Genomic DNA, 25,774 nt, shown 5'->3' on the forward strand with positions numbered 1-25,774 from the left:
AATCAAAATCAGTTCCCAATTTATTGTTCGTTGGGATTTATATACTTTCGGGTACCAGTGAAGTACCGAATTCTTTTGACAATATGACCTATTTGAAGAGAATTTGAAAGGACTAAGGCCATGTTCTATTTTCGGAAATACATTTACCCATGTTCTTTTTTTTTGTTTGATTTATCTAGGTAAATGAAGTTTCTTATTTTCCCATGTCCTTATGCAACACCCACTTTCTTGGGTAAATTGTTATTTTTTCATCTCTTTCCAATTTTACCCTTGGACATGGGTTTGAAAAACATGTCACAAAGTCTTAAATGCCCCTAAAATTTTTGGAAATAAACCATGCTACCTCTTCTTTTAAACCCAATTTGAGCCTAATTCAAAATTTTCCTCTAGAACGATAGAAATAAGCACCATCTGCCATTATTTTGGGCTCAAATTTTGGGCATTTAAGACTGTTAAAACTTGAAAAATAGAAAAAAGAAATAAGAATTAATTGACAACTGAATAGATAATTGGAAAAGCTATCAGATGGTTTAAAATCAAAGCATTTTGTAAGGCTTTAATATAGAAAAGCTAAGGCAACAAGTGACTGGACTGTTAGCCTCAGATATCCTGCATGTATGCTATTTTAGTAAACTGTATAATGGATACTTCAGCCTCAATAAACACATTGAAGAAAGTGCTCTTTGTTTCACAATACAGTTAGCCTCAGATATCCAAAACCTATAACTTATTTATTGGTGTCACCATTGTTTTGTTTTAACAGAAATTGTTTAAGATGTTGATTTGCTGATTAGAAGAGCTGAAAGATGTTGGAAGCTGGATCAGACATGTTTATGATTGATGCTAATATGCTGATATCAAGTATCAACTATCAAGCGAACTCATACAACCCAGCTTTTCTAATCAAGTATTCTTGAGGTCTTGATGTCGTCAAGCTAGCTTTAACCACATTCTCCGTCTCCGGCCAGAAATTTGTACATTCTACCATTGATCTCTATAGTACTACAACCAGCAACTTTACTAATCCCTGCTTCTTTCATCATTCTTCTCCAGTTATCTGCTTCTTTCCATCTACCATGCAATGCAAACATGTTAGACAGCATCATGTATTCTCCATCGCTCAGACAACCGGCCTTGTCGATGATATGCTTTGATACAGTTTCTGCTAACTCAGCATCCCCATGAACCAGACAAGAGCTAAGCAAAGCACCTAACACAGCACCAGGTTCAAACGACATGGCTTTCATGAAACTGTATGCAAGGTCAAGGAGACCAACACGACCCAGAAGATCAACCATACACGCATAATGTTCCATCTTGGGAAGGACCCCAAAGTCCTCCGTGGACTCAAATATCTGGTAGTCCTCCTCAACCAAACCTGCATGGCTACACGCACTTAGAAGAGCAACAAAGGTGATATCATCAGGCCTTATGTGTCTGTCTTTCATACCATCGAATAGTCTTAGAGCAGCTTGGCCATAACCATGAAGTGCAAGTCCAGAGATCATGGCATTCCAACAGTACATGTAGAGTCGACGTTTTCCACCAATTTTCATGCTCAAAGTCCCTTCGTCAAGTCCCTTAATCACCTATTTTGATAGAAAAAAAAATCAATAAAAACATACAGAAGCAGAACAATGGATCAAATAAATTTCTGCATTATGGTAAGGCTAGAAACTTCAGGTTTCACTAACTAAAAGGATACCTCTAACTATAGAAAGCTTGGACTCAATAAAAATGGAGTTGAACTAACTATAGGGTCAGAGTATATAAGCAGATAGCTACGGACTCAATAAAAACATACCTCTGCATTAATCTGGCTTTGGCTTTGCACCCAAAAGTCCCAGTTGACGCTCTATGAGGCCTTTCTGCCCCTTGGCTCCTTTAAAAGGTGCTGCAACTGATACATCTACAGCATTTCATGCTCTCTGCAAGAAAAGTACCCTGATGAGGGCAGATAGTGACTCCAGGAGTACCATACCCACCATAATCTCCATAGTCTTGGTAACAAAATCTGGAAAACAATAAAAATAGTATCACAAACAACAGTACTGATCAAGCATACAAACAATCAGTTTGAACTTGAGACTTTCCATAGCCATCGCTAGTGTTCCAACCACCGGAAACGTCCTGGTCTCAACAGTTCTGATTGGGATTTTTGGGTCTCCTCGGCATCCATTCGTCGACAGCGAGCAAATCCGGTACCCCTTTTCCATGACAACATCCATTTATGATTTATGTAACCAACCTTTTTTCCTTTCCTTTTCATATTCAAAGAAGAATGAAGTAAGGTAGATAAATTCAGAATTCAGAAGACATACTCACATAACGAGCTGAGGCAAGGGAGTGGCCGCTTGGAACTGGCGATAGCGAAACACCATACTTGACAGACTCCGTGAACCCAGCAATTGATCGAGCTGCCGCAGCCATCACACAGTTAGCGGCTCTCCTACCACACAAGCAAGCGAAAACCGGCGGACACGACAGAAACAGGTTTTCGTTTTCTGCTGTAAGTTACTAAGCTCAAATGTTTGAGTGGAATACAACCTGCAGGAGGCCTTGGTGCCTTTACGGAAGAATACCCGTAGACGACTCAAGGAAGTCCTTTGTTTGGCGGTGCTGAAAGGGAAAGATTGGCTCTTCGGCGGGTTATGTTAGGGCTTGAAAGGCATCACTGCGATGGCGACTAGTTGCCGTTTTGAACTCAGCAGCGGTGGTGACTGGTGTGTGTGTGTGAGAGAGAGAGAGAGAGAGGCAGAAGAGATAGTTGAAGGGAGACAGGAGCGGTGGGAGAGTTATAGTATGAGAGGAGAAAAACGGAATGGAGGAGAAGAAATGCAGAGCCAAGAGGTGAGAGGAGAAAAACGGAATGGAGGAGAAGAAATGCAGAGCCGAGAGGTGAGAGGAGAAAATCTGAATGGAGGAGAAGAAATGCAGAGCCCAGAGGTGAGAGAAGAACGCCGAGATCTGGGAAAAAAAAGTCGAAGAGACTCTTATCTTGTGGGGGCAATTTTGAGATATTACTTTTTATTCGTTTACCCTCCACTCGGGAAACCAATTTACCCGAGTGTCGTAAGGGTATCATTATCCGGGAAAATAAAACTTAGCATGGGTCCCACATAAATTTAAAATTCGAAGCAGATAAATTGGTTACAATTTTGATAAACCTTAGCATGGTCCCACAATTGATTACAAACTTTCCCTCTCCACTTTACGAAAAACGAACATGGCCTAAAGGTTACAATTTTGATAAACTTCTCTATTCGGACCATCCAGATCCAGATGTTGGGTCAGTACATGGATTTGGTAGTTGGTAATACTGAAGTATTGTCTTTTCGATGAACACTTGGGTATAAGTGTATCACTCTGAAAAGGGAAGCACGTCGCACGCCTGGATCGGCTCTACGTGATATGGGCCGTATAGCCCAGTTGACCTGGTGTGCAACTCTCCTCTGTTCCTATTTGATTTTTTCGCGGGGTAGAAGGGGTAGCCCATCCTCCAACTTTTTACCTCAGTGTAATCATGTAGCCCGCGAAACACAGTAGAGCGAGCAGCACCCAGCAGGTGAATACACATGGGGCCCAGATGCCGACCCAAAGTCGTTGGTCTAGGCTTGTGATGATATTGTGGTTAGCTAACAGTCGAGACCGGATCTACTCCTTATACATGGTACTCACAGGCGTCGTACACGCACATCCTATCAAGCATCGGAAACATTTCCTATATTAATTAGTTATTATTCATTAGAGATGTTCAAAATGCATAATGGATGTGCCTGTGAGGCATCCATTTGTAAGGAACAGATCCTGTCACCTAACAGTCCATATCTCCTCCCCACAAAGAACCGTTTAGATGCATTTCAACTTTCAATGAGGGTGTTTGGTTCAGTTTATGTTTATTCCGTAAAGGTTTATTGATGGTGCTACATAGGTGCCATTTCAGCATTTTCTCTCTTGCTCTTTTACATGCATCGAAAGTAAAAACAATAAATTTTGATTTTTATGCATGCCAGTCGTTTGTGGAAATTATTTTTTAAAGCTTCCACAAATAATCAAACGCTTATTCACTATTATGTTGATGTGAAATCTAGTGGCGCCTAATTGTCATAAACAATTACAATTATTGCGATTTCTCAGTTTTACCAATAAATAAAATACAAACTTTATTCAATAAACATAAACGAAATCAAACACAAACAACATCATTTGTATCTACACTAAAATCAAATCGACCCCCACAATGTAGAGGATGTGATGTAGGATGTTGTGGGGGCTGATTTAAACTCATATGCACTTATAAAGTGATTCTCGCACCGACCTTACAGCCATTTTTCACCGTATAATAGAAAATGATGTTCTCAATGTACGGATGAGCATATGTGAGGTCGACGTGAAATGTGAGGAGCGCTCAGAAAGGAGATGTGCGGATACAGATATGTTTGGAGTCTTAGACAGTTTTCTTGCGTGGAGATCCAACTCGTGAGCTGAACCAAAGGCTCTAAATTGGGCCCCACCACGAATGGGGATCTACTCCTCACAAACGCATCTTACAGAGACCTCACAGCCCCATCCATCGTGTATTAGAAATATCTCTCATGAATAACACCACAAATGACGAGAGATGTTTCCCAGTACACAGATCCGGGGTCCGGACTCCGGACTCCGGACTCTCCCACCAGTTAGTTACCACAGCATTACGATTTACGCATTACGAGTGACTGAGCGAGAGACTGAAGTCTGAAAGTGAGATGTGTGCTGTGTGTTTGTGCGGTTTGCAGTTTGCACAGGTATGGGAAAAACAATCACGACGGTACATCACAAAATGGGTCCCACAACACCATCGCACTTCACGGATGCACAAATGGTAGTTTGTTATTTTTGTGCAATTTTGGTTCCCTCCATGACGTCTTCCCCTTCCCGCTCACACTTCCCTTCTCTGCCGTTTATTTTGCCATTTTAAAATCGCCCTCCATGAAGGAAGCGATAGAGGAATTGAAGGAAAAAGGATAAAAGGGAAGAGTCTGGACTCCATAGTCTGGACGACGTGACTGTGGAAGATTGGGAGCAAACAAGCATGAGCGATGAGAGCGGCTTTGGCAAAACCATCTGTTCCATCTGTTACGAGGATTTCAAACCAATCGTCGAAGACTTACAAGCTATCTCGACCTGCGGTCACGTCTTTCACGAGCTCTGGTTTGTATTTTTTCCCCTTCTATCGCTGCTTACTTTCTTCATGGACAACAACATTAATCAGACCTCTTTCGTCTCTTAAAAGAACAGCCTCCAACAATGGTTTGAATACTGCTCCAAGGCAAAGAAGAGCACTTGCCCTGTCTGCAAGCAATGTTGTTCTCCAGAGAATGCCCTAAGGCTTTACTTCCAGTGGATTGGCGATTCCGCCGATTTAATTCGGTCTCAGAAACCATTCCTCGGAGAGGAAGAAGATCCTGCGGCGTTGCGCAGGGAAGTGAAGAGGTTGGAGGGGAAGATATCGGGACTTGGTTCAGCTTTTGAGCGCCAACAGCGTGATCTCAAAGACCTCAGCGAAGAGGTATTTGGTTTAATCATATATTTGCAATTATTGTTGTGTATTGTGTGTTGTCTGTTCTTCTGATTACGGATGTTTATATTGAATCTTCATCTTGAAGAAATCTTATTAGGGCTACTTTTCTTTTTATTCACATTCCGTTTGGGTTCTTATTGCCATTTCCTCTCAGCTTTGTCTCTGTAAGGACAACTTGAAGAAAGAGTTGGAACTGAAAAAAGAAGCTTTGAAACAGAAAGTGGTCATTCAGCAGTTGCTTCATTCAAAATCCGAGGTGTCTTTTCTTTTTCCCCCTAAATTAGATTCTATACTCTCTGAATAGGGATGAAATTTATAAGCATCATATTTTCATATTTTACACCATTTCCATTAGATGCTATATGTTACAGGAACTTGAAAAGTTATCATTGGAGTGCTCCAGGCTTCAGGAAAGGAATGTGGGTCTGGCTAAAGAGCTTGCTGCACTCAAATTGTAAGGGAAGTTCTGAGTAAGAAGAAAATAAAATTATTGTCTTTGTTTATTTTTCTGTTAGCTTACTCTCACCATAAGTTTTGCAACTTAGAGTATCGGATGTGAACCTGGAGGAAGAAGAAGTATTGAAGCTTGCTTCGTTTGGTAATGGAACTAACACCAAAGATACAATAGATGTCCTAAAGAAGTCATTGGTCCTTCGTAACAAGTAAGTTTTCTTGCTGCTCTGTTTTCTTTTAAGCATGAGAGGAATGGATTATTATAGATCTTGCAGGTGATCCCTGATTAGGAGATCACATCAGTGCTCCATGGGCACCCCACATGCACATCTCAGTGTGCATTGGGAAAATCTCCCGTACATGTCATTGGAAGATGTTCCCTATACACGGTCAGGATGCGGTAATGTGCTGTAGGGTGCACGTGGAGTGCCCTGTGGGGTGACAATGTGAACTCCCTGATTAGTTTTGTTTCATCCTTGTTTAAAATTATTGGCATGAATAATTAGATTGCAAATTACTTGTTCAGATACAGACAACTTTTGGTGGATTTTTAGTAAAATAATATGATGTAATGACAATTGTTGGGCAATGGGTTGGCAACAGTTCTAAAGATAAAAATCCTTGATTTTGAAAATTCACTCCTAAATTCATTGGGAAATATTTTAGAAGGATGGACTTAGATTGCATATTACTTGTACATAAAAAAGAAATATATTTTATACAGGCAATCATTGTTGGTGATATTCAAACTTTTTACATGTCTGAAGAGTCTTTAGCTTGCCAAATGCTTGGTTTCTCTATTGCTGTAAATGATGGATTTGTTTCTTTTCCTGGCAACTAGAATAACTTTATCAAGGAGACGGAGAAGCAGAAAGGTTCTGACTATTATGAAAACTCACTTGATGCTTCTAACAAGCGTGGTGGAGAATCATTCATTAAAGATAATGAAATTTGGCAGTGCCAAGTGTAGCTAATGTGTTAAACATGAATGTACTAGAAAAAAATCATGACCAACTGAAAAGAGGTTTGGTGCCTTTTGGAGATATGGACTGAAACCTGTGGCAGGTTCTAAACTCCTTGTGTATGATGTCTCCTAGTCACTCTAGCCTTTCTCCCAGACCCCTGTGGACTTTGTTCTTCAGTTTGACCTTTGACGGCAGTTGCAGAAGTGTTTTGAGTCATAGGGGTTAGGTTGGGATTGGGGGCCAAATTATCGAATCTAATGGTGATCTGCTATGGGTGTTAAGTGGGCTGATTGGTATAACAGACTTGGAAGAAGCAGAAATTCATGCCTTGTTAGTGGGTTTGATAGCTGCAGCTATTCTGAATTTAACTGGTCTGGTGGTGGAAGGAGATTCTAAAACGGTTATCAGCTGGGTGAAGAATTTAAAAGATGGACATTGGAGGTTCAGCTTCATCTTCAATGAAATCAAAGAATTGGTTATCAGCTGAGAAGAATTTAATTCCTTGGAGGTTTCCTTTTTTGGGTTTTGGGTTTTGGGTTTTGGTTTGGCTGTTGTGTATATCTCCTCATTTACATCCTTTCTTTTAATGAAAGTTGTCCTTTTCTCAGAAAAAAAGAGGCAATGCTAATGCAAGTGTGAAAGCCATTTCATGGTTTAAGTGCGTGGTGGATGCACTGGTCTCAATTAATTTTGAAGATGATTAGAATGACAATTCCAGATATGGACATAATCTCACCGCAAATGGAAGTTATATGGTTTTTGACATTAAGAAGGCAATGACAAAATTGTTACTCTTGGGCTGTGCTGCCCATTTGGCACGAAAAGGAAGGTGTTACCATTACCAAAATCAAGTTGATGGAGATTAGAGATTAATCCATTATACTTGGTGTATTTTACTTTTGATCATGGTTGGTCAGTGTAGGCCATTATAAACCCCTCCCCCAAGAGAAAGCCTAAGAAATGGCAGTGCTTCAATTTTGGTTTATTCATGGTGATTTAGGGAATATTTGGTCCATCATTATGGATGTGTTCCGGTTGATTTTCGAACAAAAAAAAGGCAAAATCATGCATTTAGTTCATTTTTGTGATAGTTCTGGAACCAGCAATTCAAGGCTTCAGAACCAGCAAATCCCTCTTCTTTGAGTGTGCCAATTTTTTGTTTTCTCAACTGTAGTTGTTAAACTGATGCTTAGGTGACTGAACGCCTATGATGGATCACCTCACCCAATCACCTGATTGTTTCTGCACAAGGTGCTCTTTAATATTTTTATATTTATATTTTGTTTGTTTACAATATTATACTAAATTATTCATTTGTTGGGTTTATAATTTTGTCACACACTAGTTCTTTTTTATTGTTTTCTTATTTGTTGTGGTTTGGTTAACAAACAAGTCTGCAGAAGCCGCCTGAAGCTCTTGAGGGCTTTGGCCAATCAACACACAAGAGCCAACTGATGAGACTTTGATAGTATTTTTTTTTTGTGTGTGAATATGCTGGTTTCTATGTTTTGATATTAAATGTGTACTTACCTGATGAAGATCACTAGGGAGTTAACTTAGGATTTAGTTTTTTTTTTTTTTTTCGTATTTAAATATCCATCACCTAGATGCCCACCTAGGCTGCTAGGTGCTCCTTTGTCTTCCCCTTGGTGCTTTGACTACTATGTTCTCAACCAGAAGGCATGGTTTGATGATGCAAGCATGATGTGGCCTATAATCAGTGGTCACCTAGATGCCCACCTACGTGACTCTTGAAAAGTATGTTTAAATGAATGTCAAGCATCTTAAAATTGATAATGAAAGAGAGACACTACACTTCTGCCGAGTTCTCATTTTGTTGGAAACATGAGAAAGGTCAATAACTTATCAGAAAAAAAAAACATGAGAAAGATCAAGAACTTAATTGGGGCTTGTAGTGGTTCTTACATGCAGAGAGTTAACCTAAGACTTTATGGATGCTGATTTGGCATGTGTGACAGTATCAATTAGGTACCTCTAGTATAATAAATATCAAGTCCCCCTACAAGTTTATAGGGGCAATTTGTTATTTTAGTGTGTTGAAGAAGAGTAAACAATGACGACAAGGTAAAGACATACATATTTATTTATTTTTTGTTTTGAAAAAGGGTGAAGTATTTCATTAAAGTATGCAAAAAATTACAATCAAAAGCTACACAGTAAGGCGCTGTGCAAGTTTATCCTCCTGCTGTACAAACCCTTTATGAGTAGATACAAAAAATATATTTTTATCAGTATCTAGTGAAGGTGTTTTATTTTAAAAAAATCCTGCTGTTTATTTATTTATTTTTGATCAATAACACAATTCACTGCTGTTTCTTTATTTTCAAAAATAAAGAAATACATCTTTATTTGATTTGATGAAAGAAAGGAACCCAACCTTTTGGTTGCTAGAGAGTTTTGTGCTTGATGAAGTCTTTTCTTACAGAAAATATGACAGGGATGATTATAATACCCATGTTTCCATTATGTCAGAACATGGGTATTATAACTGTCGTTATGTCAGAACATTGGTGTAATTGATGATTGCACCGATGTTCCTAAGGTATCTGTGGACCCCTCGTGTCCATTGTTAAGTGAGCAGAGTGATAGGGGTATGGACTAACCTGTGATCAAACACAGTAGCATCTGGGTGAACAATTGAACACGATATAGAGAACTTTACACCACACCCTAGAGGGTCCAGTAGACAAATTGTCAAGCCAATTCATTAGAAAACTGTGAATGATAAAAAATCATTACAAAGGGTGCAAATCTGGTTGACCTTTTTCTTGTTTCGATAAACTTAGAGGTATCAAGGAATGAGAAGAGTATGGTAAGGATGAAGACGAAGCTATTTTGATGAATGAACTTGGAATCTTTTACCAAGTTCCAAGGATGTGCACCTTGTTTATAGAAGTAGAAATATAGAAAGGATGAAAGTTTTGACATGTTTATGCCTTGACTTTTTGCTAGGAAGTTTTCTATAAAGTATGGAGAAGGCTATGCAATGTCAAATATGAAAAATGCTTCCTTAGCTATTGAAACCATTCTTGTTTTTTGAAATCAATAGGGTTATGCCAGTAGCCATCTAGGTTTATTTTTGGTGTGTGTGTGTGTGTGTGTGCGTGCACGTGTGCATGCACGCACGCACTTGCATGCATGTGTGTGTCTACTCATGTTTTCGAATTCAAACACAAGAAACTTCTTAATGGATTGAAGCAAGACCATAATACAACTAGTCGCCACAAAATCCTAAAAACAATTGGATGCAATCACTTTCCTTACAGAGGTATACCACTATGAAAAAGAGCCTGATAAAAAAATAGACCTTTCTAACCAGCACTGGCAAGTCTACCTGCTAAGACATTTGCAGATTTAGGGATCCATCTGAATGATGTTAGCTCTAGATGCCAAAGTTTTTAACTCCCTAGTAGTGTTTCAAGCTCCATGGCCCAGAAAAGCCATCCCCATCCAACCAAAAACCCAAGTCAACTTCCACCTTAATGTGCTCAAACCTTACCAAATATGGCTTCAACCCATTTCTTTAAATCTAATTGTATTATAAATTGTAGAGACTATTGAATCAGTTAGACTCCTGAAGGTGGATTATCTCACAAATTATATGGTTATTTCTGTTATTCAGAGTTTTGTCAAATTTAAAGATACCCACGCTAAAACATATAAAAATGTATTTACCCCATTTTAATCCACATCCACCATATAATTAACTATTAATTAAGACAACAAACTTTACCAACTGCACATTATGAACCTAAGACAACATAACTATGTGCATAATGGCTTTTAACTTGCATATGATGGAAATAAACTCAACAAAGGTTTAAGTAACCTAAACAAGATTTCTGGTAATGATTCTAAAACAAGAACCCAATGAAAAGTTAGAAATCAAAACAAAGTACAGAACTAGGTCCTGATCAAATTGGTTTCAATTGCTTGAATCAGATAAATCATAAGGTTCACGAACTGATGGTGAGATTCAGATAATAACTGTTAGTGACTGCAGAAACCTTGTATTGGCTATCCTGGATCACAAGAAGGAAGTGCTGTCTGAGATTTGCTTTGTGGTTAAAGATGCTCGAGTCTGGATTCAGGGCCTTGATGTCAAACTTGCTTTTGTATCCAGATCTCAAAACAAGGCTGCCCATGAGTTTGCTCTAAGGGGTTGTTCAACCACTGAACCTTATACTTCTGTTGTGCCCATTTGGCCTTTAGATGTTCTTTCCTCTGTTGGTAGTTTTGGTATTTAGGTATCTGGTTTTCTTGTTTTAGGTTGATTTGTTTAGCTGCTGTTTTCTCTGTTTGTTGTTGTTCTATGTCTGTTCTGTTGTTTGGTTTTGTTTGCTTAATGTAGTTCTTGTTTACCAAAATGAAAAAGATAATGACTGTTAGATCTTAGAAAAGGATTGGATCATAGGATTTGAATGGGAGTCTTTGTGATTCATTCTAATTGTAATTTGTATCATGATTTACAAGATTCTAATGCTTCAGCTTATGACCTGGCAGTAATATCAGTCTTTTCTCCAATATTCTCCAAATTGGTACCAAACTAATGAGTATGATCTCCACCGCCTAACCCCTGAAGTGTCATAAACATACCTAGGTTTCCAATGGGATAGTCATTAGAGCTGAGCCCAGTAGCACTGCCCAAGAGGCTTAAACACACCTTGCTTATGGATGAAGAAAAAAGATATACAGTTGCCACCTTTTAATTATGGAATCTATTAGGTTTTTGAATTCATCTCTCTTCCAGGTTTAATGAGCCACTCTGACTTTGATCAAATCAATTACAATCTCAAAAGAATTAGATATACTAGAAAAGACCCTTGAGGCCTTGAGTTCCTCTCTTCCTAAATACTCTATAATTGTTTCTCAAACACAGTTCCATATAGTTATCCTACACTGTATTGTTCACTAGAGACCAAAGAGAGGTAGGAAAATTTCCACATTTTTCATGTGGAATTGCTGCCTACAATCTACCATGTATATAACATGGGGTGATGATGTAAGATGAGAAGAAAGGCTTCACAATCTTCACATGGTGGGAAGAGGAAAACTAAGGATTGAAATTACGAGTAGATCATCCAGAAAACAAAAAAAAAGGAAGAAAAAGAAAGAGAAGAAATGTTGCACATCACCTCTGAAGGACCAGTTTCCATACTTGTATGCTCAGTCAGATTTGAAAAATGAACCTATCTCTTCTTTCTTGGTTCCTTCAGACTCTGCATCTGGTTTTGGGTGGAACCTAGGCCTGCGTAGGACAATTAGGGATACAAACTTGGACAGCTTGTTACCTTTGCTATCCACCCTTGAGAATGTTTTCCTAAATCCTATAAGGAAGACACCAGATTTTGGACCCCATCTACCTCTTGTACTTTCTCTTGTGCTTCATTCTTTGAAACCTTAACTCAGCCTTCCACCCCTTTTGGGTTGTCCTTTCCGGCTAAGGAAATACGGAGCAAGCCTATTCCTCGGGTTAGTTTTTTTTGTTGGGAAATTTTCTTGGAAAGCATAAACACATTTGACTTACTTCAGAGAAAGAGACCCAACTATTGTCTACTTCCTAATAGATGTGCTCTTTGTAAAGCTAATGGGGAATTTGGCTACCATCTCATGGTCTCTTGTAAGGTTACTAAAACTGTGTGGGAGTGGGTTTTCTCCCGCTTTGGGTGTTCTTGGAATTAGGGGTGCTCACGGTTCAGTTAGGGTGATTTTCTGGACCGAATTGAATTGTTTGGTTTTTCAATTTAACTAAACCGAAACCAAACTAATGCAACCGGTTAATTGGTTGACCGGTTAACTGGTGTGGTTTGGTTTTTTTGTTTTTTATGCCCTTAATATTAAAAGGGGGGGGGGAACCTTCCCTGTCGATGGTTTGAAGAGAGTGAACGAATTGTGAGTTGAGAGTGAGAGAGATGAGAGAGAGAGAGAGACAGATTGAGAGAGATGAGTGACTGAGATTGAGAGAGAAGAGACTGAGAGAGAAGAGATTGAGAGAGATCAGTGAGTCTGAGTGTCGAAATGAGAGAGAGAAACTGAGAGATGAGAGATTGAGATTTCAGATTTGAGAGAAGACACCAGATACCGGTCTGAGAGAGTGAAGGCTGAATCTAAGAGGAGACGCTAGCCATCGGTGATTCAGTCGGAGGGTGGAGCACCGGAGGCCGTCAGTCTATTGGGGAAGAAACTGAGAATCTGAGAGAGTGAGAGTGTGATTTGAAGAAACTGCTGGTGGAAAAAAACCACTGTGACAAAAGAAAAGAAAGGGCTAAAGCTTGAAACTTTTCGATTTTCAAGACTGAGAGTCTGACAGTCTCTAGTTTGGCACTCTAGCAAGGTCAAAAGTTTCTCTTTCTCTTTGAAACTTTCCATTTTCGATTTTCAAAGCTCTTTTTGAAACTTTCAAAGAGAAAGTTTGAAAAGTCTACTATCGAAAATGTATATTCGATTTTCAAAAAGAAATGAAAAATAATAATATATATATATTATATAAATATAGATTACTTTATATATATCGGTCGGTTTGGCTAAATGCTGGTTTTATTAAATGGTTAATCGAATCGACCGGTTCAGTTAACTGATTTCTCGGTTTGGTTTCAGTCAGTTTTTTTGGTTGGTTCGGTTTTTTTCTCACCCCTACTTGGAATCCTCTGGAGAGTATCCAAAGTTTGTTCTCCTTTTTTTAGATGGCCTAAGAAGTGAGGGAAGACTATGTAGAGGAGTATTAGGGCAACTGTGTGCTGATCCCTGTGGGAAGAAAGAAATTCACGTATTTTTTTTTGACAAGGAAAGAACCTTGGAAGAACTATTAGACCTAATCCTTTTAAGGGCTGCCCACTTGCTAAAATCTTTGGAGTTGTTTTCAGACTTTCCTGTGGATGACTTGCTAAGAAATTGGAAAGAGATTGCTTCCATTGCTAGGTGCAAGAGGACTCTTTGTCCCTCTTGGTCCCCTCCCCCCTTGGGTTTTATAAAGTTGAATTTTGATGGCAATAGTGTAAGGAATCTAGGGCCCTCTGGGATTGGAGGAGTTTTCAGGAATGAGGAAGAGATTGTTATTGCTTTGTTCTTTGGCCCTATTGGAGAAGGTGACTCTCTTAGGGCGGAGATCCTTGCAGCGCTTGAAGGAATTCGAAGAGCAAAGGAATTAAATATCAGTCGTTTGATCCTGGAAGGTGATTCGAAGGTGGTGGTTAGCTGGTTGAAGAAAGAGGATGGTGGTTTGTGGAATTATAACAATGAAAAGAAACAGTTCTTATGGCTGTGTAGGGACTTTGAGATACAATACAGCTGGGTGAAGAGTGCCAACTCATTTGCGGATGGGTTGGCCAAGCAAGGGGTGAATAGGGAGTCAGTCTTTTGGGCTAGTTTTTATTTTTTTCTCTTTGTATTCTGTTATTGGGGAGCTAAGATATTTTATCTCCCCTCTTGTATCCATAATCCCTCTTTTCTTTTAAAATTAATGAAGCTGTTGTTATTGATCAAATAAAGAGGTAAAAAAAAGAGAAAGATCATCATGCTATTACCTGCAGGTAACTTTAAAAATTAAAATATACCCTTATTCTATTAATTCAACTCTGAGATTTCAACTACAACGACTATTTATAAACTAAACATAAGGGAGACAGATAAGGGCTAAACTTGAATATATGGTATTAAAATGAAGAAGATGTTGAACTTTGAGGTAAGATTGTTCTAGGGAGCTAAGATTGTTTAGCCCCCTTGCTTTGTAATTTTCTTAATCTTAATTAATACATTTCACAGTTATTGATAAAAAAAAGATGTTGAACTTTGAGCTCTGGCCTATATTCTTCTTTATGGCTCAACCATTTACAGTTTCATAGTTCGACACCATTCAACTGGGTTTATACACATGAGGTCTATTATTATTGGAACAATGATGAATCAAGAAGTCAGTTGGACTAAAGCATCAGTTCAAGTAACATATTGTCGTTGTTTAGAACTGTCAATCAACTTAATTGTGTGAGAATGCTCATATCCTAAAATTTGCACTGTTATTATGATGTTTTTATTCTGCTCAAGCTTGTCCTGCCTAATAAGGATTACACTCCTTCCCTAAGTGCACCTCCAGGATAGACTTGATCACTCTTAAGCTGTTGTCAGTGATCAAATCAGATTAATCAGATTTAGTAGCGGGTTCTGTTCAATCAGATCTTTCACTTTGATGGAAGCTTTGGACCTAGCTAAGGTGTAACTTATGGAATGTAAAAACGAAGTATTGGTTATGTTCTTTTTATCTATTATATGATTCTTATTCCCATACATTGCTGCAGGAGCTACAAAGAATTGATGGCCCAATGCAACCTGCTAGGAAGAGGAGAGAATCGTTCTCTTAGAAAGCTTGAGAAGGCTGAAGAGAAGATAAAGAAGCTGAAGGTATGCTTTGTACTTGCTAAATGCATCCTTTTCTGGTTTTGAAATTTGACCTGAAAATCTTTTTTTTATGGTCCCTACCAGTCAAGGGTGCAAGAACTGGAGACAGCTCTTGAAGAAAAGGATAATGAGGCCCTAAGGGCTTTGAAAGCCTCCAAGAAAACTACCACCAAGGGGGTTGATACAAATGATCTGAATCGGAACCCCAACTCTCCATGTATCAATAATAGTCCATCAGCGAGTCAATTGGTGCATCCTGTTAAATCCATCAAGAACTCAAATCAAAGTGGACACTTGAACAATGATACATTTCATTCCAGGAAAATGGACCATTCTAAATTCGGCAAAGATTTAGGTGTAAATACTTCAAAGCAGGATGCGACTGTCATTCTGGATCCAGATAATGATGATTACTCAGTTATAGATAAGGATGGCCATTTATTTGGGTTCTCAGATTCAAGCATTGCTACTAAGAATTACATAAACAAAACTTCTGCTGGCGTTTTAGCCAAAGATGTGAAATTGCTTGTTGATGACACTACAGATGCTTCACCTTTAATAAATATTAGAAAAGAGACTCCATCTTCTGTTCCCATTACCCAGCCAGGTGAGCTTTCTGAAATTCAAGTTAGGCAGCCACAAAGGAATATTACCTATATTTTACATCTTTATTATTATTATTGTTGTTGTTGTTGTTGTTGTTGTTGTTGTTATTATTATTATTATTATTTGTTGAATGATGGCCCAACAGACCTGTTCATGGGCTAGGCTCTGGTTCAGGTTTTATCAAGTTTTGAATGGGCCCTGAGCCCAAAGCATTGTAAAGCTGAACCTGACGGGCTGCCTGAGAACAGGTATTGATCAATAAAGTTCATCATTGCCATATATTAAGCTTAACAGGACCATCTATAAGCAAAGTTCTAGGATAGGTGAGTCTTGATATTGTGTTCATAGAGCACTTCCTCACAGGTGACCTTATCTGATGGCATCTATATAGAAATTTATGAAACATTTCATATTACATTGTTGATTTTCAATTCATGTTAAAACCTACAGGAGATCAATGCTTTTCCGGGGGGCTTATTGGGCCTGATGGAACAAAGAGATATCTTGGTAAATGGTGTAAACGTGTCCACAGCAAGGCACCAGAGCAACAATCAGGTTGTGGAAGCTTAATTGCTGTTGGAGCTGATGGAAGAGGAGGCAGAATCAAAGTTTTGAGATCTCAAAACCAATCATTCTTGGTGGGTCTTCTCCTCCACTGCTTAATTCAACACCTATTCTTAGCAGTTCAAATCCATAAGTAAAGCATTAATTTGTTATCATGTGCAGGATGATAAGGGTAATACCATGTTGCCAAAGAGACTCAAATCTAGTGCCCAGCAATCTCAAGGCTGCTTGCAAATAGAGCATTTCTTTAGAAAAGTGGCATGATAGTAAATATGTGAGTGTAAATGGGCTCTGATTTTTGTGCTGCCATGTATTTTTTTTTGTAGCCGAAGGCACAAATTGTTATTTACCAGTTCTATTAAACTTAAAAACAGAATGAGGAGAAAATGAGAAAGGAAAAAGGTTCCCATGTTTGTTGTAATAGATTGAGATTAATACCAATTTAACTTCTGGAAAGCCTTTTGCTGGGATATGGTTGGTCAAAGTTTTTCTGGTATCATGTCTTTTCAGCATAATAGGTTTCTTCCTTTACTATAATAATAACAATAAAGTTAGGTATCTCTCCCCAGAACAGTAGAAATGAAAGGGGGGGGGGGGGCAAGAAAACGTGTATACAAGATAAAGCAAATTTTGCTTATGTAAAAGACCTCTGCAGCTCGTAATCAAGTTCTGAATGCATCATGGTGCCTCAGAAATATCCATCAACACAATGTCAACAATGGATTTGGCATCACTTTTAACAACTGTGTTAAAAAGGTTCAGGTCCTGGGTTATCTTTAAACCTTCAAAAGTTCAAATAAAGTCCATGTTTCAGCCATAGTGGCTGGGCAAGGAGAGGCTGAACCCCTCTCGCAAAAAGGAACCGGCCCATGTCTCTGACTCTGATGATAATGCATTAATGCCTGCGCCAGACTGATTACATGCAATAGCTCCATCAATGTTGATTTTAAAGAGGCCAGCCGGAGGTTTTTGCCAAATTAAAGCGTCTCTAATTGAGATCAGTGTTGAGGGAGGCTTACCAGCAGTGAGGCTGAGGAGTAGAAATCTCCAGTGGCTCGAGTATTTTCATCACTGATTGCAGGAACACAAGGCTGTTTTTGCTCAAAAGTAAGCTGGTTCTTGCTTCTTCGCACGCTAGATGCTCCAAAAGTAGGGAAAGCACAAAAGATGGCTTGAAATCAGTGTTCCCATCACGATTAGCCTACTCACTTTTCCTACCCACTCTCTACCCGCCATGAATTGAGAGATGTGTGACTCCAATTTACTGCAGGTAGAGAGTGGGTAGGAAAAGTGAGTAGGAAATCCTCAATCAAGAAGTGTGAATTGTAGATGGGCATCAACCTTGAGAGAGAGAGAGAGAGTAAAGCATGCTGGAGCAGGTATTTGAAGGACCAAAACTACTTCCATGATAATAGCAGAGTGATGGAATATCTTTGAGAGTACAGAATAGGATGGCTCCAAGTCAACTTCACAAAGCACCAGTGTACAAGTTCAGATCTGCGCCCTACAACATTCCACAGCACATCCCCGCCATGTATTGGGAACATCTATTGATGATGACATCATCAATTTTGATATTATCATTGAGAGATATTTACATGACAAAGATGTGAACTCATGTACAACCATTAGGAAGTCAAGGGTCTGAAACAGTATTAGTTCGCCAGCCATCAATATTCCAACGACAATCAGTCTTCAGCAATGATCTGAAACTGTCTTCACCTTCACAGCAATAGGACTGAAGAAGAAAGCCGAATTTGATTTTTAATAGTTACGGGTTTGAATTGAATGATTGAATTTGATTTATTATTAAAAGATACGAACTAAACTTTCTAATTCATTATGAAGTAGGAAAACCTTTTTTTTTAATAATAAAAATAAGAAAAATGATGGCGGAAAGATATTCATATGATACCGGAAAGGATTCGATCAATCAAAATTTATAACATTATGTTATAAGTTATACTGTGACCAATGCCACTATAATATATAAATATATCCATATTATGAAATATGAATCAAAATTTATTTATCCGCCTCCTTGATAGTAAGAAGTTATATACCTATTAGCTAGCGTATTAAGATTTTAAGGTTAAATTAAGTAATTAATTTATTTTTTGGTAATATACAAAAGAAAACTGATAAAATATAAAATAATTGATTTAATAATAAAAATGTAATAATTGCATATAGATTGTGTCTTAGTCTCGAATTTATGGATCTTCTTCTACATTCTCATGCTAGTATAATTTTTAGATAAATCATATATTTTTTATAATTATAATTTAACGATCTAATTTAAATAAATAATAACATATTAATGGCACATGTACACTTGCAAATGCTAAACCCGTCGTTAAGACGATACCTTGCAATAACGAGATATACAATGAGCCGGAAGGCCCGGAACACGGTGAAGGTTCTAACTTCTAAGCACCGTATCGTAATACAAGTTCGACCAATCCGTACGCCGAGCATTGCCCACGCCTAATAAAGAGGTTTCTCGTGCGCGCGAAAAAACTCGCTCTAATGGAGGATTTTTGCAAGAGTTCTTTGTTCTATTCAGATCAGCATCTCTGCTACGCAGAAATCCTTCCACCATCTGAGGTGTCGTCATCACAACCCCTCTCTTCTCCGACTACTATTTACAATTTTTTGTTTCTTCTCCCCTGTTCTTTCACTGGAATATCTCTTCTCTCAAAATGTATTTTGTTCAGGTTCGAGCAAGAATCGAAGTAGCAGTCCTGAATTTTCTCAGGACATTGATTTCTCCAAATCCATCGATCAGCAGCCTTCCTCTGGTTAGATTCGTTGGAAACACATTCTCTCTCTAAGTAAAGTATATTGTCAATTCCGAACGTGAGCATTTTTTCCATATCCCTCAATATTCCACTGAGAAGCAGCAAGAACTTCTGAATTATAATTTAAGTTTGATGGTTCGACATTTTTCCTGAGATAATTCGATATTTGAGTGAACAAATGATGCTTGTCTGTGTTTTGAAATGTTCAAACAAAGATAATTTTCTGCAATTGAATCCTTCTTTTGGTCTCATGAGCAGATCAACAGAAGGTCAAATAATAGACGAGTGAGTCATGGCTTGTTGACCGACGTGTCATCAATTTTCCTTTCGCATTCTTTCTGTGCAAGATCTCTGATGAAAGCCAATGCTACCAAGGCCTTCGTTAGAGGTAATAATGTAGACCTTTTCTTCAAAATTCATGCTCCGTTTATTTCCAAATAAGATTTTATCTAGGGAAAATTTACAGTGTATTGCAGTTTTTACGCACTTTTTATTTGTCTCCATTTGTATTCATCCAGGAATATAGAATTGAAGGTTTGGATGTAAAACATATACACATAATGAGAACTTGTTTAAATGCCAATGACCATGTAGTGTTAATCTATGAGGTCATCCCTCCCAGTCGGCGAGTCCCATTGCCATTGATGAACCTCCAGAAATGCAGGCTCTCCGCATTGTGTATGCCAAATTGACAATGGGCCTGCATGCATTTCATATCCGGTTCTGCTAGGACGGTAGTTACAAAAATACAAAAACACAAAACAGTTTTGTGCAACATGCCCTCAATATATATGGAAATTTTCAAAAACAATCTGCACAAAACTGTGATGTGCCTAGCGTAGTTTCGTTATTAACATATCGTGTCCATCCGGACACAGTACATTTCAGCTCATCCAACCCACCGGTCCGCTAGTTACACGCTAATTACAGGTATAGTGTATGGCACCTCACTTCTATGGGGGCAAAACCCATACCACATATTGAGGTGGCACCATTGCATCATTCTAAAAAATGATGAAGCCCATAACACTTTTTTTCTTGTGAGAAAAGGTAATCTATTATAGGAAACTGAACAAAATATACAAGGCCCTGTCCCCTGTTCAAAAAAGAAATTGCAAAGGGGAAAACACTGAGAAGCTGATTACACTGCAGATCTAGAATCTAGATACAAAAAGATCATATTATCAAAAAAAAAAAAAAAAAAAACGAAATGAAAGGTATATCCTTAGCTGTCTGTGAATTGCTGCCCATGAGTAAATTCTGCCCCATAAGCCTTTTAATATTATATCTACTGTACTGTGTTTATTTTCAAAAAAATCCCTATTTCTCTCTGTCCAAATCACTGCTGGTGGAATCAGTTCCCATAAGACTCTTTCTTGGACAAACCATTGAACTGCCAACACCACAAGAGAGATTTAAAATCCTTTGGGAAACATAAACTAACTTCAAAGAGCCCAAAGCTTTCACCCAAGCCATTCTTGCAAACAGCCCCAACTGCCCACACTCCACTTACTAATGTGACTTGTTCTACATCATTCTAAAAAATAAAGATAATTTTTCTATTATAAAATTTGATGGCATTCTTCTAAATATTGAAATGTGCACCACCTTATGTGGGTCCTAGTCCAAATTATTTTAAAAACAATGTAAAATTTTCAATTTCAGTGGCATCCATTTCAAACAGTGAAGTTCCCTACTCCACATTATTTTAGAAAATAATGAAAAAAATTTCAAGGATATATCATACAGATGTTCTGCTTAGAAATTGGAAGGAAGTGGCAAATTCAGCACCCCTCAAAATTGCGATTAGTCCTTCATGATCTTCACCAACTAATGGTTTCACTGAGTTGAACTTTGATGGAAGCGGTGAAGGAAGCGCAGGTCCTTAAAGTGTAGGAGTTTTCAGGGATGAAGAAGGGAAAGTTATTGCTTTTTTTTTCAGTCTATTGGAATAGGTGATTCACTTAAAGCAGAGGTCTTGGCGGCAATTGAAGGCATACAAAGGGCAAAGGAGCTAAACATTAGAAAGTTGATTATCAAAGGTGATTAAAAATTGGTTATATGCAAAAGGAGGAAAGCGGGTTTTGGTACTATTTTAATGAAAAAGGAAGTTTAAGTGGCTGACCCAGGATATGGAAATAAATCTGCAGTGGGTAAAGAGAAGTGCTAATTCCATTGCTGATAGGGGTGGAAAGAGATTGCTTGTTTTGGGCACTGTTGTAATCCTGAATTGTTTCTTTGGGGAGGGTTAAGAGAGTTTACCTCTCCCCTTGTTTCTTGTAGCATCTTGTATCTTTTTAATGTTCATTAATAAAATTGCTTTCTGTTATTGGTCAAAAAAATAGTGAAATCTGTTACCTTTTAGCTCAAAAAGAATAGTGAAAAAATTCATTTATAAAAAAAAATAATGAAAAATTTTCCACTTTTGATGGCATCCATAAAAAATTTTACACTGCTTTCTAGAATGATGTGGAGTGGGGCACTTCACTATTTGGAATTTTGGATGTATGCCACTGAAATTAAAAATTTTAGAGAATCAAAAGATAACAGTAATACAATTATAATTTAATGACCCATTTCACCTCACCTAGATAAGAATTTAACTCAGTCATTCATAAATGACTCAATCTTGATTGTAAGCCTTAAGGGCACTGTCAAAATTATTCTGTTGTAAAGTATGGACCATGGATTGAGCAGGCACCACAGAATGTGTAGGGTCTGGGTTGTTAGACTCAATTTTCAGATTATTGTTAGAGAAAGAATCTTTTTTCCTGTTTGGTGACAAACATGGTTCCATCATCATATATTGTCTGGTAAGTTAAGTCCAGTCTTCTTAAAAGCCTTTCATTAAAGAACCCTTATGCTAGGTTTAAATGTTTCTATCTATTAATGAAAACCAAGTTTGAAAAATCTGATTGCTCCTAATTTACATTTCTTAGTAGTACGAGCTTAGAAGAAATGGAAAGTCTTGAGTTGGAGAACTACTTGTATCCTTGAGCTTCTGCTCATAACTTTCATAGACCATTACAGTGTCAAAAGATAACACTTCCATAACAATTAATGGTTTTCTATTTTGCAATAGTAGCCATTATCAGACTTTATGTATTGGTTTAATGTTTGTTGAGATACTGCTTTCTAATTACAATGTTTTTAAGGAACAAAAATGGTATCTTATTATTTCTAACAAAAATGGTCTTAAGATCTTCACCTTTAATTTCCATGATAAGCTTGGACCAAGAGAGATGGATGCACCGATTGATGAAATAAAATGGGATGAGGCAAGATCCCTCAGATCTGAGATAACGTCTAGGCTTTTTTTGAGGTGGGGTTATGGATTAGAGAAAACATTATATGAGGTTTTGTTCTTTGAAGATGTGATAGAGCTGGTTCAATTGATCAAGAGCCAAAAATGCAAATTGCAAGTTGAGAGGTGAGGGAGGAGATTGAAGAAGAGAATAAAAGGATTCTTCCATTAAAAATTCCTTCTAAATAATGAATCATTATTGTACTTAGTTTTTAGTAAGGTTATGATTTAGGGAGTTAAATTTTACCTTCTAAAGTGGGTGGGTAAAATGAAATTAAACCAAATAAATGCAAAACTGAACCAAATGTAAAATTTTACTGTTTCCTTATTTTACTTGGAAACAAATGGAGCCTAAGTTGTTTTGCTGAATCATTTTACTCCAGTATGGAAAGTTATGGAAATCTGCATTGAGCTTCTGGTTCATGAGAAGAAGGTCACTCAGAGGGAGCTCTTTTACAAGTTGCTTTGTAGTTCTCCAGATTACTTCACTTCTCAGCTGCAAGTTAACAAAACCATCCAAGGTCAATGCCCCACTGGACATGGTTTGCTTAGCAATTTTCCCTGTTGGTTTTCTTTTCCTTAGGTATTCCTTTCCTTTCCTAAGAACACCATCTTGCTATTTAACTTTCTGGGATATTTGGTGATTTGCATCACAGATGTTGTTGCCTTTCTCCGGTGCAGTCGTTACAGCCTTGGGATCATGGCATCTAGCAGAGGGGCTCTCATAGGCCGCTTGTTTCTTCAGGTATATATTTCTTTTCTTGTTTTGCCTAAATGCATTAAATTAAAGAGAAAAACATACCATGTTCTTTTTGATACAGGTGCTTTATACCCATATTGCTAAGCCATGATTTTTGTAAGCTGTAAGCACTCATGTTCTTTAAATGTCCAATAACTTAGAGAAGCCTTAGAAATGATATTTTTACCTTATCAATAATAATATGATCCAGATAAGTAATTGTTGTCTCAAGCAACTCCCTAATTGATGGTTAAATTCAGTCTCTTGGCTTGTCGATTGTATGCCCCATATCATATGCTGTTTTTTTTTTTTTGAATATGAAAATTGTGTTTTTTTGGAGACAATGGTTTCCTAGAAATTTGATTTACATATAAGGTCATAACTAATGAACCCATTTTAACTAGATGTTGCTAGTTAGGTTTGAACCTCATAGTAAGGTTTCATGCATAGCTGCTTACTCGATATTTTTTTCAATCCAAAACATGAATCAAGGAGCCAAATCAAGAGATTGTTGACTGTTCTACTTGTGGATCTTCTGGACATGCTATTACCGGTGACTTGAATTCATTAGAGAATCTGGTCATCAAGTCAGATGCTAGGTACATCATTGTGGTGGAAAAGGTAAATTGCCCCTTGTAATTCTATTTGAGCAATTGACTCCCTTCACCATGTATGTGAGCTAGACTGTTCTTACATAGGACTTCTATATTTCTATAGCATGCTATATTCCAGAGGTTGGCTGAGGACCGGATTTTTAATCAGATCCCAAGTATAATTATAACAGCCAAGGGATATCCAGACATTGCCACGAGGTAATTCTAATCAGATTATATGGTTTATAGCATAAACTCAATTGCATCTCCTATTGGATTAGTTAGATATTCTACAGTTCTCATATCCAAAGGATGTGTTTCAATGTATTCATTCTTTTTTATTTTTTGATCAATGAATGTGTTCATTCCCTTGGTTGTTTCCAACTCATCGAAGCCTATCTCTACAATTTCAAACAGGGTACTTCTACATCGATTGACCCGGGCTCTTCCAGATCTTCCAATCTTTGCACTTGTTGACTGGTGGACCATGAGGACCTCTTTTCATGCCACACATCATATATTTTATTAGTGCTCACAACTTCTGTTTCTATTTATTTGTTCTTATTTTGAAGGAACCCATCAGGACTGGCTATACTTTGTACCTTCAAGTTTGGAAGTATAACAATGGGTTTGGAGGCCTACAAATATGGTACTCTTCCTTATCCTGGCTACAATACAAGTTAGCATAAATCAATCCTATGGATATCCATGTACTCTTTGCTCTTCTTTTCAGCTTGCAATGTTAGGTGGTTGGGTATGCGAGGGTGTGATTTACACCTTATACCTGAACAATCATTCATTCCGCTGAAGCCATGGGACCTGCAAATTGCTCAAAGTTTGATGTCCTCTGAGATGTTGCAGGTAAGGTCAATTTGAACTTTGCCCTCTCGTATTATTGAAAGTATACATCCTAAATCATACAAGAGAGAGAGTTCTTGTTTTTTTTCCCTTTGTTTTTTGTGATCTGAAACTGCTCTCTGATGTGGTCTTTTTACCCCGTAGGAAAACTATAGGGAAGAGTTGACATTAATGGTTCAGAGTGGCCAAAGGGCAGAAATTGAATCACTCCATTTCCATGGTTATGATTTTTTGGGGAAGTATATTGCAACAAAAATTGTACAATCTGATTACATCTAAGGGTAACCTCCCTACCTATATATTTCTTCTTTCCCTGTTATCCTTGGTTCCATCTCCTGATTATGTTCTCTTCCCTTGAAGGGATAAGGGATAGGTTTTGTTTATAGGCAGCGGATGTAAAATCTAGCTGAATGCCGCATCTTGGGCAGCCAATCAATCTAGTCTCTTGCAACTTAAAACTTCAAACTAGTTGCCCATCATTGTAGAGATGTTTTCTGAAGCCTTGTGCATCATTTCAATAGAAAGAATAACAATGAAAAGTAAATTCAGTAATTTAGCTCAAACCTCTTGGTCTTGGGGGTTTGTCGTCCGCTTCTGTTTTGACTCATAACTAAATGAATCTAGTGGGTAAGAAATGAACTCCGGATATGGTAAAATCAGCACCTAGAGCCAAACAAGTTCATGAGCTTGGAGTCTTGGACCATCACGAGCCAAGCGTGGTAAAGGCATGGAAAGCTTCACCTTATCTAGGTTTTGTTTATTCTGATTTCATATAATCTACAAGCGTGATAACTGTAAGCACCTTGAGTTATCAGAAGGTTTTCACTTGCTGCTGCTACCCGGTACCACCTATTTTCAATGATAAGTAAATGAAATAATTCTCACTTTTACATCAAAACAAAGGTAGCTTTTCCAC

The 25,774-nt window shown here is 37.9% G+C and overlaps 3 protein-coding genes across 16 annotated transcripts; 2 read left to right on the top strand and 1 right to left on the bottom strand.

The window, feature by feature from the left end:
• Positions 1–714: 714 nt before the first annotated feature.
• On the bottom strand, positions 715–3,010 carry LOC104600223 (putative pentatricopeptide repeat-containing protein At5g59200, chloroplastic). Of its 13 annotated transcripts, none has more exons than XM_088895505.1 (5): positions 2,548–3,005; positions 2,326–2,417; positions 1,805–2,207; positions 1,451–1,589; positions 715–1,378 (listed from the first exon to the last, which is right to left on the bottom strand). In XM_088895505.1, the coding sequence occupies exons 4-5, from the start codon at positions 1,554–1,556 to the stop codon at positions 942–944; spliced, it is 543 nt and encodes a 180-aa protein (XP_088751631.1). In that variant the 5' UTR covers positions 1,557–1,589; positions 1,805–2,207; positions 2,326–2,417; positions 2,548–3,005; the 3' UTR covers positions 715–941. The 13 variants fall into 13 exon arrangements, with proteins under 13 accessions (XP_088751631.1, XP_088751632.1, XP_088751633.1 ...); XM_088895506.1 differs by having other exon boundaries at positions 2,322–2,417; XM_088895507.1 differs by having other exon boundaries at positions 1,805–1,928; positions 2,066–2,207; positions 2,326–3,005.
• Positions 3,011–4,719: 1,709 nt separating this feature from the next.
• LOC104600221 (RING/U-box superfamily protein) lies at positions 4,720–16,984 on the top strand. The gene is made up of 9 exons (XM_010263065.3): positions 4,720–5,193; positions 5,281–5,551; positions 5,718–5,819; positions 5,935–6,017; positions 6,109–6,225; positions 15,294–15,396; positions 15,478–16,000; positions 16,450–16,637; positions 16,726–16,984. Exons 1-9 carry the CDS (start codon positions 5,075–5,077, stop codon positions 16,825–16,827), a joined length of 1,608 nt encoding a protein of 535 aa, XP_010261367.1. The 5' UTR covers positions 4,720–5,074; the 3' UTR covers positions 16,828–16,984.
• Positions 16,985–18,951: 1,967 nt separating this feature from the next.
• Positions 18,952–25,453, top strand: SPO11-2 (sporulation 11-2). 2 transcript variants are annotated; one of them, XM_088895509.1, is made up of 12 exons: positions 18,964–19,170; positions 19,281–19,364; positions 19,623–19,752; positions 23,052–23,189; positions 23,325–23,413; positions 23,900–24,028; positions 24,125–24,219; positions 24,418–24,480; positions 24,573–24,649; positions 24,734–24,861; positions 25,003–25,139; positions 25,219–25,453. In XM_088895509.1, the coding sequence occupies exons 1-11, from the start codon at positions 19,093–19,095 to the stop codon at positions 25,135–25,137; spliced, it is 1,146 nt and encodes a 381-aa protein (XP_088751635.1). In that variant the 5' UTR covers positions 18,964–19,092; the 3' UTR covers positions 25,138–25,139; positions 25,219–25,453. The 2 variants fall into 2 exon arrangements, with proteins under 2 accessions (XP_010261366.1, XP_088751635.1); XM_010263064.3 differs by lacking the exon at positions 19,623–19,752 and having other exon boundaries at positions 18,952–19,170; positions 23,052–23,251; positions 23,350–23,413; positions 25,003–25,453.
• Positions 25,454–25,774: the final 321 nt, after the last annotated feature.

The sequence above is a fragment of the Nelumbo nucifera genome, chromosome 1 (genome assembly GCF_055504915.1).
Source record: "Nelumbo nucifera cultivar China Antique chromosome 1, China Antique-T2T, whole genome shotgun sequence".
Classification (NCBI taxonomy): Eukaryota; Viridiplantae; Streptophyta; class Magnoliopsida; order Proteales; family Nelumbonaceae; genus Nelumbo; species Nelumbo nucifera.

Excerpts from the sequence above, each read along its gene's own strand:
- LOC104600223 (XM_010263070.3), bottom strand. The coding sequence starts at position 1,556 with ATGAAAATTGGTGGAAAACGTCGACTCTACATGTACTGTTGGAATGCC.
- SPO11-2 (XM_088895509.1), top strand. The coding sequence starts at position 19,093 with ATGGAGGATTTTTGCAAGAGTTCTTTGTTCTATTCAGATCAGCATCTC. Across the intron at positions 23,190-23,324 it reads AGTTAACAAAACCATCCAAG|ATGTTGTTGCCTTTCTCCGG; the intron begins GTCAATGCCCCA and ends TTTGCATCACAG. Across the intron at positions 23,414-23,899 it reads TAGGCCGCTTGTTTCTTCAG|GAGCCAAATCAAGAGATTGT; the intron begins GTATATATTTCT and ends ACATGAATCAAG.
- LOC104600221 (XM_010263065.3), top strand. The coding sequence starts at position 5,075 with ATGAGCGATGAGAGCGGCTTTGGCAAAACCATCTGTTCCATCTGTTAC. Across the intron at positions 6,226-15,293 it reads TCATTGGTCCTTCGTAACAA|GAGCTACAAAGAATTGATGG; the intron begins GTAAGTTTTCTT and ends ACATTGCTGCAG. Across the intron at positions 16,001-16,449 it reads TGTTCCCATTACCCAGCCAG|GAGATCAATGCTTTTCCGGG; the intron begins GTGAGCTTTCTG and ends TAAAACCTACAG.